General features: G+C 46.7%; 1 protein-coding gene across 1 annotated transcript in view; it reads left to right on the top strand.

The window, feature by feature from the left end:
- Window positions 1-1978: 1978 nt before the first annotated feature.
- nwd1 (NACHT and WD repeat domain containing 1) overlaps window positions 1979-12108 on the top strand; it is a 28631-nt gene continuing 18501 nt past the window's right edge. The window contains exons 1-6 of the mRNA XM_042056554.1: window positions 1979-2046; window positions 2251-2472; window positions 3857-3942; window positions 4747-4863; window positions 10515-10866; window positions 11684-12108. The exon at window positions 11684-12108 is cut by the window's right edge and continues 920 nt beyond it. Coding sequence (XP_041912488.1) covers window positions 2355-2472; window positions 3857-3942; window positions 4747-4863; window positions 10515-10866; window positions 11684-12108 — 1098 coding nt within the window. The 5' untranslated portion in view covers window positions 1979-2046; window positions 2251-2354. The remainder of the gene's footprint in view (window positions 2047-2250; window positions 2473-3856; window positions 3943-4746; window positions 4864-10514; window positions 10867-11683) is intronic.

Here is a 12108-nt window from a genome sequence, read left to right as displayed (position 1 = left end):
AGAGGACATCAAAAACATGTCTGTTTTTCAGTCGCTCCCCCAGCAGATGAGTGCTTTGCAGCAGTGTTGCCAGTCTGTGCCTAAGGCTGTTTCTCAGCCTGCACTTCATTAAGTTCCACAGCGAACCTGTGCCCAGAGACCCAGGAGAAAGCCAGCTCCGGGAATATTGTGACAAAAACAGTCCAAGGGTGACATGCAGAAACAGATACACATGGGCCCACACAGGAGTGTGCAGGAGTTTCAGTGTGGCAAAGAAACAAGCCAATCAGAAGAGGCAGCAGAATGATTGTGATGTACGTCGGTTCCCCTTATAGGCATTTTGGAACACAGTATTGTAACTGATGGGGGGGGGGGGGGCGGCACATTATGGGCATCTTATTTCTGATGGGGAGTAACAGAAAAATCCATACTGAGATACATTCAGAAGTTTCTGCTCATGATATGTTCTTGTGACACCAAATATTGATATATTTTTTCAGATTTAAGGCAAAAAAAAAGAAATGTATTGACAGAACCATTCTGGTTTTCCAGAGAATAACTTACATCTCCATGGCTGGGGTGGACTCAAAGCACTGCTGGACATTGTCATCTCTCCTGCAGTAAAGTGAATATCTTGTTTGCATAAAATCCCCACCTACAATACACAAACGCCTAGGTTGTGCACTTTGGTTAACCCTTAAAGGAGTACCGTCACACCGGTGTGACGGGAATGTTGAGAAATGAACGTTCTAGAATTTTAGAACCTTCAATTGTTGCGGAACTTAGAACGTTCAAAAACCTACACCTTTAAGGGTTAAGTTCAGAAGAAACTAATATTTTCACTTTGTGCCTCTATGAAGCCACTTGTGCTTTAACAAGCAAATTGCTGCTGTGATCAAGAACAGCTTTGACCAGCTCAGTCATCCATCGCTAAATTGAAACCCTCTCTGTCATTCAATGACCTGGATAAAGCAATTATCACATCTGGGACTCCCTCAAGCACTGACCTCACCTCCAGCTCAGCACTGACCTCTCACCTCCAGCTGGTCCAGAATGTGGCCGCAAGACTGACCGGATCCCTAAAGCGGGAGCATATGACACCCCCCCCCCCCCCATCCTACTTGGCAGATCTCATTCAGCACCACCCAGCCCCCAGGTCCTTTAGATCCTGCAGCTTGGCCCTCCTGCATGCTGCACGCACCAGACTCAGGCAGACAGGCGGTAGAGCTTTTGCTGTGGCTGCGCCACACCTATATAAATAAATATATAAGTATAAATACTCTTTTGATCCCGTGAGGGAAATTTGATCTCTGCATTTATCCCAATCCGTGAATTAGTGAAACACACACAGCACACAGTGAGGTGAAAAACACACTAATCCCGATGCAGTGAGGGTTAGGTGCCTTGCTTCAACCGTGCCTACTGGTCGGGGTTCGAACCGGCAACCCTCCGGTTACAAGTCTGAAGCGCTAAACAGTAGGCCATGGCTGCCCTATGAGATGTTCCCTCCATCACTAGTTTTAAATGTGCTCTAGCTCACCTCTTCTCCCGGGCTTTCCTTGCCCTTTTATGAGCATTACATCTGTATTCATGTATTGTCCTTTCATTGCACTATGTACGGCACTTTGGTCAGTGTAAACTGTATTTTAAATATGCCTTATAAATACATTTTACTTACTTGATTATTTTATGCTGTTAGCAAAAAATATCTTATTTTAGCACAGTGTGCATCCGTTCAGAAGCTGTTATCTTGTGATTAAATGGACTCTATTTGTGCGCCATAATTAGGGAGCACTCAGCTGTGTGTTGACCCAGGGGACGCGGCGCTTTCACAGGCTGGGAACCAGTAAACACAGGTTGTCTTGGCGTGGTCTCCCTTGACGGGTGGAATGATGTAGTCGTAAAGAGCTCGGCAAAAACAGTCTTAATGTGCCGCTCCAGTGACACGCGGTGACACTTGGAAGACACCGGCAAGGCAGCATGGTGCCAGAGGTAGCAGAAGGACCGCAGCTCTGAGTGAGTGGAAGGGACGCAGCTCTGAGTGAGTGGAAGGACTGAAGATCTGAGGTAGGCATTTCTTTGCTACATTAATTGAGCTTTCATGGCATATAAATAAATGACACAAGATACCATACTGTACACCTAAGTGTTTAATTGACATTTGAACCATATACTGTTGTGCCTAAACAAGAGTGCCTGAAGTAGATGACTTATAATGAGAACATTTGGTTGGTTTGTGTGTGTGTGTGTGTGTGTGTGTGTGTGTGTCAGTTGATAGCTGCACAGGAGTGGCCAGAGGCATCAAGCACTGGGGGGGATCTGTGTGTGGTCTGTGCTGTCGGTGCTGCTGCATTTGTCTGTGTTGCGCTCAGATCATGAGTGTGAAGGCTCTAAGAGCGGCAGTGGGGATGGACGCGCTGAGGGGACACACCTGGTCAGGCCCCCCCTCTCCCTCCAGCGTGGTGCGCGTCTACCTCAGCTCCACCTGCTCAGGTAACCTGGAGCCACCGAGTCTCAGTCGGACTCCTCCACTCTCACTCCTCCACTCTTCCACTCTCACTCCTCCACTCCTCCACTCTTCCACTCTCACTCCTCCACTCCTCCACTCCTCCACTCTCACTCCCCCACTCCTCCACTCTCACTCCCCCACTCCTCCACTCTCACTCCTCCACTCTCACTCCTCCACTCCTCCACTCTCACTCCCCCACTCCTCCACTCTCACTCCCCCACTCCTCCACTCTCACTCTTCCACTCCTCCACTCTCACTCCTCCACTCCTCCACTCTCACTCCTCCACTCCCCCACTCTCACTCCTCCACTCTCACTCCCCCACTCCTCCACTCTCACTCTTCCACTCCTCCACTCTCACTCCTCCACTCTCACTCCTCCACTCTTCCACTCCTCCACTCTCACTCTTCCACTCTCACTCCTCCACTCCTCCACTCCTCCACTCTCACTCCTCCACTCCCCCACTCTCACTCCTCCACTCTCACTCCTCCACTCCTCCACTCCTCCACTCCTCCACTCTCACTCTTCCACTCTCACTCCTCCACTCCTCCACTCCTCCACTCTCACTCCTCCACTCCCCCACTCTCACTCCTCCACTCTCACTCCTCCACTCTCACTCTTCCACTCTCACTCCTCCACTCCTCCACTCTCACTCCTCCACTCCTCCACTCTCACTCTTCCACTCTCACTCCTCCACTCCTCCACTCCTCCACTCTCACTCCCCCACTCCTCCACTCTCACTCCCCCACTCCTCCACTCTCACTCCTCCACTCCTCCACTCTCACTCCTCCACTCTCACTCCCCCACTCCTCCACTCTCACTCCTCCACTCCTCCACTCTCACTTTTCCACTCTCACTCCTCCACTCCTCCACTCTCACTCCTCCACTCCCCCACTCTCACTCCTCCACTCTCACTCCTCCACTCTCACTCCTCCACTCCTCCACTCTCACTCCTCCACTCTCACTCCTCCACTCCTCCACTCTCACTCCTCCACTCCCCCACTCTCACTCCCTGTCACTCTCAGGTCACATCTACTGCCAGTAATTTGTAACTGTTGTAAAGATGTAACTTGAGCTCTTGTTCACAAAGAAGCAACAGTTCAGCAACATTATGTTTCAAACTGTGTGAATCATATTTCAGTCTTGATATCATCTAGCATATCGTTCATATCTGGTTTCATTTGGGATTAACCCTTTCTTGGCACACATGTCTACAGATTATGGAATATTATGGAATATAAATTCCTATTCACAAACTTACATTTCAGCTCACTCACACAGTACTTTACTTTATTTGACTTTGAGTTTTTACTTTACTTTATATTTGAGGACACTTTTTATATTTTAATTTGTGATTCCCTGGTTTGCAGATATGATTGCAGAGAGAAATGCTCTATGGGAGAGAGCCTTTCCTGAGGTCCAGAGCTTCTGCCAGACCCTGGGCCTGACCTTAGAGGTGAGAGAATGTGTGTGTGTGTGTGTGTGTGTGTGTGTACCTTTGGTACCTATTTGTCCCAGGGCAGATGTTCTGACTGTGTGTGTGGGAGGTGCAGTGTGGGTGGGTGTGTGTGGGAGGTGAACTGTGTGTGTGTGTATGGGAGGTGCACTGTGTGTGTGTGTGGGAGGTGCACTGGGTGTGTGTCGGAGGTGCAGTGTGTGTGTGTGTGTGTGGGAGGTGCACTGTGTGTGTGTGGGAGGTGCACTGTGTGTGTGTGTGTGTGTGTGGGAGGTGCACTGTGTGTGTGTGTGTGTGTGGGAGGTGCACTGTGTGTGTGTGTGGGAGGTGCACTGGGTGTGTGTGGGAGGTGCACTGTGTGTGTGTGGGAGGTGCAGTGTGTGTGTGTGTGGGAGGTGCGCTGTATGTGTGTGTGGGAGGTGCAGTGTGTGTGTGTGTGGGAGGTGCAGTGTGGACATGTTAGATACCCATACTGCTGCATCAATCCACTGGTTGTTCTGCCAACATTTGATTTGTCACAATACTGCAACATATCGTGAAATGCTTTGTCTTCTTGCCTTGCCTTGTCCAATGCCTGAGCAGTGTGCTTTGTCTTCTTGCCTTGCCTTGTCCAATGCCTGAGCAGTGTGCTTTGTCTTCTTGCCTTGCCTTGTCCAATGCCTGAGCAGTGTGCATTACATCAGATACATTTAAAATAAAGCAAATAAATAGAAGCTAGTAGGTAAGTAGACCATGATAATAGAGTCAAATATATAGACCATGTCTCGTCATAAGTCATGAGTGGACCATCCATGTGTGTGTCAGGTGGTGGACTTGCGGTGGGGTGTGCGCGACATGGTTTCGGTGGATCACATGACTTCAGAGCTGAGTCTGGAGGAGATTCGCTGCTGCCAGAGGGACTCTGTGGGTCCTACCTTCATTGTGAGTCTGAACTACAGAACCTTCTAGAATTTCTCTGACCATGCCGTGGTAAACGTGATGTGTGCGACAGATGGTTCTCCTGATAGTTCTGACTGTTCTAACTGACTGACTGTTCTATTCAATTTATTGTGCTTATAGAGCGCCAAAACATTACACATGTATCATGGCGCTTTACAGAATGTAGGCAGTCAGAGAAAAAGGAAAGGAAGAATTGGAGATACATATAGGAAGAAACCTCGAGCAGATATGCATTTGTCTGTATACATGACAAATGCATATGAAAGTCAGGTGTAGAGAATAAGATATGGTGTTAAAAAGCACTTGAGCTGAAAGTTACAAGAGGTGGGGTGATTACGTATCTGGTTTGATTTGATTTGATTTTCTCAGATCATGTTTGCCTCAGTCGCCCGGTCATGCCGTTTTGCACTCTACAACATACGGAAAATCAGGACCTACTTGACTCAAGATGCTACCCAACTTCTGGTTCAGGCAATCAGACATCCCAAGTCTCCCGGAAGTTCCGGGAGTCTCCCGTATTTTGATAACGGCTGATGATGCCCCCAAATTAGATAAAATCTCCCGTAATCTAGAGCGAGCGAGCAAGAGTGCGCACACGAGACCGAAACTTCAAATCGTGTGTGCATCTGTGTGTAGCGCACACACAACGGGGTTGGAGAGAAAGAGAGAGAGAGAAAGAGAGAGGTAGCTGTGTGCCTGTTCAAGACCGAGAGCATCCTGATTAGCCTGTTTCAGTTCAGTTCAGAAGGAACAGGAGCGTCATGGCAGGGACAGAGTGCCCCCCAAAAAGAAACATTTAAGACCCATTTCACATCAGACTACACGAAAGTGTACCCTTGTCTAAGAGTTCAAAATAACGATAGTCTTGCATGCTGCACTGTTTGTAACAGTGACTTTAGCATTGTTAAATAATTGCAAAAGACATATTGAGGTGAGTTTAACAAGTGTCATTTCATGTGCATATTATTCAGGACTAGCCTACTAGATGGCTATTTGCCAAGGCTACATAAAGACCAAACTACCAAAATCTACATATTTTATTATCACAATTTCTAACTATAGGCCTTCCTTATTTGGTGTGTTGAGTAAGACAAATAATGTTTGGTGTGTTGAATGAGACAAATAATTAACAAACATGGGCTATTCATCACTATTTCAGTATCTAAGAAGGCTAAAGTATTTATTTATTTATTTATGGGGGGGGGGGGGGGTACCTCCCTGAAATGGCTTTTTGCAGGTTGGGATGTCTGGGCAATAGTCATCTCACGACTTGACTACTGCAACGCCCTCCTGACAGGTCTCCCAGCCTGCGCAGTGAAACCACTTCAGATGATCCAGAATGCGGCGGCACGCCTGGTCTACAACCAACCCAAAAGGGCACATGTTACCCCGCTGCTCATCCAGCTACACTGGCTACCTATGGCGGCCCGCATCAAATTCAAGGCTCTAACGCTTGCCTACAAAGTAGTCTCTGGTTCTGCTCCCACCTACTTGAATGCCCTCATATAGACATACGCTACCTCCAGACCGCTGCGCTCCTCAGACGAACGACGTCTAGCTCTACCACCAGTACGCTCAGGCCAATCCAAACTTTTTTCATCTGTTGTTCCTCGTTGGTGGAACACACTGCCAGTTCCTACAAGAGCAGGGACATCCTTCTCCATTTTCAAAAAACTTCTGAAGACCCAGCTCTTTAGAGAACATCTCCTCTCATAGCAACACTTACAACAAGTCTTGCTGATCCTAGCACTCACCAGCCGTCTTAAACTGACACGTAACTGTTAAAAACAGCACTCACTGATGCACTTATTTTTACTGTACTCTAATGTTTTTTAAATTGTCCTAAAATTGTTAAGAATTGCTCTAAAACTTAAACTGTTTACCATGTTGTTAGTCGCTTTGGCTAAAAAAGCGTCAGCCAAATGTAATGTAATGTAATGTAATAATTCATTAATCCTTATTTAGTGACAGAAAGTTCAAATAGTCCAGCGTTGGATTTGTCCAAGGGAAGGGAGTTGTCAAGGGGCATGTGGTGGGTCGGCAGACGGGCCAGGAATCCGGGCAGAATTGTCGTAGGCAGGTGATGGGTCGCTAGGCTGTACGGGCCAGGAATCCAGATAGGGGGACAGTAATAGGGCAGTCGAGGATGGGACTTCAGGTGAGATGGGTGAGAGGAGGGCCAACACACGGATGGTTGATGACTGGTGATGATATACCTCACAAGTGAGGTACAGTAAGGGGGAAGAAAGAGATGTAGAGTGGGTTAGTATTACTGAAAATCAGAATGGTTAATGTCAATAAGTAATTAGTGGTACTATATATTGTTACAGTATACCATAGTGAGAATAGGCAAGAGAGGGAGAGTTGAGAGAGAGAGAAGGGGAGAGGGGGGGGTTGTACGGCGTGACACATGAAAAGTCCATGACAGCACTATGCTATAGCAGCATAACTAAGGCATGGTGAGGGGTAGTCGGCACCAGCGCAGGTATGGTCAGTGACCACCATCGCATGTGTGACTGGGGTGCCAGTCACGCGAGGACTCAGCAGGGTGGTCCATTCCAAAAATCACTGAGGTGGGTGAAGTTCCACATCGCACCATACCTAACTATGGGAGGCAGTAAAGAGGTATGTTTTAAGTCTAGACTTAAAAATAGGGAGGGTGTCTGCTAGTCGAATTGAGGAAGGAAGATTATTCCAGAGGAGGGGTGCGCGATAGCTGAAAGCTCTACCTCTTACTGTAGTTTGTAAGGCCAGTATTCTGTGATCGTAGCGGTCTAGGTGGGTTATATGGGACTAGGAGATCTTTAATATATTCTGGTGCCTGGCCATTAATGGCTTTGTATGTTGGAAGTAATATTTTGAAGTCGATGCGACTTTTAACAGGCAGCTGTAAGCTCTTTAGACAGGTGTTATTGCAGCCAGCATACAGAGCGTTGCAATAATCAATCCTTGAGGTGACAAAAGCATGGATTAATTTCTCAGCGTCTGGTAAGGATAAAGACTTCCTTATCTTTGAAATGTTCCTTAAATGATAAAATGAAGTTTTGGTAATCTGTTTTATGTGATTACTTAGTGATAGGTCTTGGTCAATTGTAACTCCTAGATTTTTAACACTTGTGGATGAGGATAGTCGAAGATCAGTAAATGTAGCCTGTGATGAGGATAGGATATCCCTCATCTTTTTAGGACCTAAAACCATGGCTTCTGTTTTATCAGAGTTCAAAAGCAGGAAATTATTTGTCATCCATGTCTTTATGTCTCTTATACATGTGTCAAGTTTGGCTAACAGAGTCAATTCGTCAGGTTTTATGGAAAGGTATAGTTGTGTATCGTCTGCATAAGAATGAAATTTAATGCCATGTTTCCTAATTTCTGAGCCTAGAGGAAGCATATAGAAAGAAAATAACAGGGGCCCTAGTACTGAGCCTTGAGGCACTCCATATTTTACCATAGACGGTTTATTGTGAACCTGTACAAATTGTCTGCGGTTAGAAAGGTTTGATCTAAACCAAGCGAGTGCTGAGTCTTTAATGCCTATCGAATGTTCAAGCCTGTGGAGTAGTATATTGTGGTCTATGGTGTCAAAGGCAGCACTAAGGTCAAGGAGGACCAATATTGATATATGTCCATTATCGGCAGCGATGAGGAGGTCATTAAAAACTTTAACTAAGGCTGATTCAGTACTGTGGTGAGCTCTGAAACCAGACTGATATAATTATTGGATTTTATTCATATGCAAGAAGGTACCAATTTGTTTCAACACTATTTTTTCTAGTATTTTTGACAAATAAGGGAGATTAGATATAGGCCTATAGTTGGCCAGGTTATTAGGGTCAAGGGTAGGCTTTTTGAGGGATGGCTTAATAACAGATAACTTAAACGACTTTAACTGTGGTACATGGCCTGATAGCAGTGAGTTATTTATAATCTGGAGCAAATCATTGTCCAAGAAAGGGAGAGCAGTCTTCAGAAGATGGGTAGGAATAGGATCTAGTAAACTAGTTGTAGATTTTGATGAAGAGATTGTGGAAGTGAGGTCTAATATGTCGATAGGTGTAAATTAATTCAACGTTGTTCGTCTCATCTGTGATTCAATTATATTTTCGCTACCGTTCAGCAATGGAGTATGAATATTTGGTGAGACTGATTGGTTATTAATCTTATCTCTAATTGTTTCAATTTTGTCATTGAAAAAGTTCATGAAGTCATTACTGTTTAGGCAAATAGGGATAGATTCGGTTACTTCAGTGTGGCTCTTCGTCAGGCGGGAGATTGTGGTGAAGAGAAATTTTGTATTGTTTTTGTTTTCTTCGATCAGCGAGGAATAGTAGGTTGACTTAGCTTCGTTGAGTGCTTTTTTGTAGGTGATAAGGCTATCTTTCCATGCTTTGCGAAAAACTTCCAATTTGGTGGTACGCCATTTTTGTTCAAGTTTACGCGCTGTTTGTTTGAGTGTTTTTGTCTGTGTGGTATACCATGGAGCACGCCTTACTTGTTTTCTTATTCTCTTTTTGAGTGGTGCTACTGAGTCAAGGGTTGAGCGTAATGAGTTCATCACATTATCAGTAAACAAGTCGACCTCGGCTGGATTAAGGAAAGGGCCTTCTGATAGGCCTACCACATGAGTCCGGAATGGGGCAAGCGTAAACAAAAAATTTTTCTAGAAAGTCTGCATTAGTTTTTTTCAGATAAGCCGCGGCTGTAGCTAAATTAGGTACTGCATGTTGTAATGTCATTGTAAAAGTAATTAGATGGTGTTCTAACGCTGAAAATGTTAAGATTGTAAGTGTACCTGTAAAGATTAGCAAACTGCTGGTTGAAGGATGGTTGATATCAACAAATCTTAGGGAACTACAGGGGATTTCATTTAAATCTGCTATTAGGCCAGTGGTGGGGCCTCACTAGTGGACAATGGAGACATGACAGGTGGGGCGCGATGAACAGGAGATACATACACACATAAACACAGGAGTCATAAACAGACCTACATATAAACACAGGAGTCATAAACAGGCCTACATATACACACAGGAGTCATAATCAGGCCTACATATAAATACACAGGAGTCATAATCAGGCCTACATATAAATACACAGGAGTCATAATCAGGCCTACATAGACATTAAAGCACCATCAAATCCAGGGGACTGAGAGCCAAACCAGAACCAAAATGCGAAAATAATATTTTAACGTTGCCATTTTGATGGGGTGATGCAGTCAGGTGGGGCTTGGAAATCCCTTCAGAGTGAGGAATGACACACACACACACACACACACACACACACACACACTCACACACACACACTCCTCCAGAGTGAGGAATGTCAGAAAACGTTTGAAAACCACTGTATTAGGACAACGATATGCCAAAGGCAGTGACTGGACAAAACCTGTTTCTGAGAGACACCTGGAGTAGAGCATCACTGGAGTAGAGCATCACTGGAGTAGAGCATCACTGAATGCATCTCCGCAGCCGAGTACACCTGACCAGTGACCTTCCCTTGTGTGTGTTGGTGTTCTCCGCAGCCGAGTACACCTGACCGGTGACCTTCCCTTGTGTGTGTTGGTGTTCTCCGCAGCCGAGTACACCTGACCAGTGACCTTCCCTTGTGTGTGTTGGTGTTCTCCGCAGGCCTTGTTGGGGAACCGCTACGGCCATCGTCCAATCCCACGCCTCATCCCCGAGCGAGAGTTTGAGCTGCTGGTTGGCAAGCTGTCCGACCTCGACGACATCAAGTTCCTCAACAAGTGGTTCTGGAGGGATGACAACGCGGTCCCGCCCACCTACGTCCTCCAGCCAATCAGCAGGCACTTCTCCCACTACGGGGACGCGGCGGCCGAGTGCGTGGAGCTGCGCGACCAGGACGCCCTCTCCTGGCAGTACACGGAAGCGCGGCTCCTGAGGCTGCTCCGCTGCGCCGCCCTGCAGGCGGAGAAATCGGGCCAGCTGACCCCAGAGCAGAAACACGCCTACTTCAAGTCTGGTAGGAGAACACACGCCTCTGGGCCAGCTCTGGGCCAGCTCAGCTGGGCTTCATCTGCATTAGAGTTCCTTTTGCACTCCATGTGAAAACACTGTGAACTATGAGATGACAGCCTACCTGTACACCAATAGTTATATAGTAGTAATAGCATAGTAATAGTGTAATATTAATAATAATAAAACTTAACTTTCATATTAAAGCAAGTGCTAATCAAAGACCCATTGAGTATTAAAGCGAAATCTAGAGAACAGTCTGTTGTTGCGTAGGTCTCCATACATTTCTACACTCTCAGCAGTGTCTTTCTAATGACCATAACGTTCCGGTGATGCCTAATCACCATAACGTTCTAATGATACCTAATGACCATAACGTTCTAATGATGCCTAATGACCATAACGTTCTAATGATACCTAATGACCATAACGTTCTGGTGATGCCTAATGACCATAACATTCTAATGATACCTAATGACCATAACGTTCTGGTGATGCCTAATGACCATAACGTTCTGGTGATACCTAATGACCATAACGTTCTGGTGATGCCTAATGACCATAACGTTCTAATGATACCTAATGAACATAACGTTTTGGTAATACCTAATGACCATAACGTTCTGGTGATACCTAATGACCATAACGTTCTGGTGATACCTAATGACCATAACGTTCCGGTGATGCCTAATGACCATAACGTTCTAATGATACCTAATGAACATAACGTTTTGGTGATACCTAATGACCATAACGTTCTGGTGATACCTAATGACCATAACGTTCTGGTGATGCCTGACCAGCCTGTTTGCGCTGCCCCCTAGTGACAGAGTGGGAGATGGAGCAGGGCCTGCTGGCCGCCCAGACGCCGGAGAGCTCCACAGTGCTGTTTGTACGCGAGTTCCCCAAGCTGCGCAAGAAGGAGATGCAGAAGAGCCTGGCGGCGTTCACTGACCTCACGGTGGACGGTCTGGTGGACTCTGAGGCCCAGGAGCTTCTCTCGGGCCTGAAGGCCCGCCTCCTGTCCGCCTGTTCGTCCAGTCTGAACCAGCACAGCGTGGAGCACTGCAAGACCGGCATCGAGCCCAGCCGCAAGGAGCACGGCCAGTACCTGAGCAGCCTGTGCGAGCAGCTCGTGTCCCAGATGAAGGAGAAGATCCAGCAGAAGGCTGGGGGTGGGGGTGGGGCTAGGGTCGGAGGGGGAGGGGTCAAGGGAGGGGCCTGGGGAGGGGGCGGTCAGGGGGAAGGC

This window comes from Alosa sapidissima, chromosome 12 (assembly GCF_018492685.1).
Source record: "Alosa sapidissima isolate fAloSap1 chromosome 12, fAloSap1.pri, whole genome shotgun sequence".
NCBI classification, from domain to species: Eukaryota; Metazoa; Chordata; class Actinopteri; order Clupeiformes; family Clupeidae; genus Alosa; species Alosa sapidissima.
The sequence above is the reverse complement of the archived record's forward strand: the minus strand, read 5'-3'. Positions and strand labels throughout refer to the sequence as shown.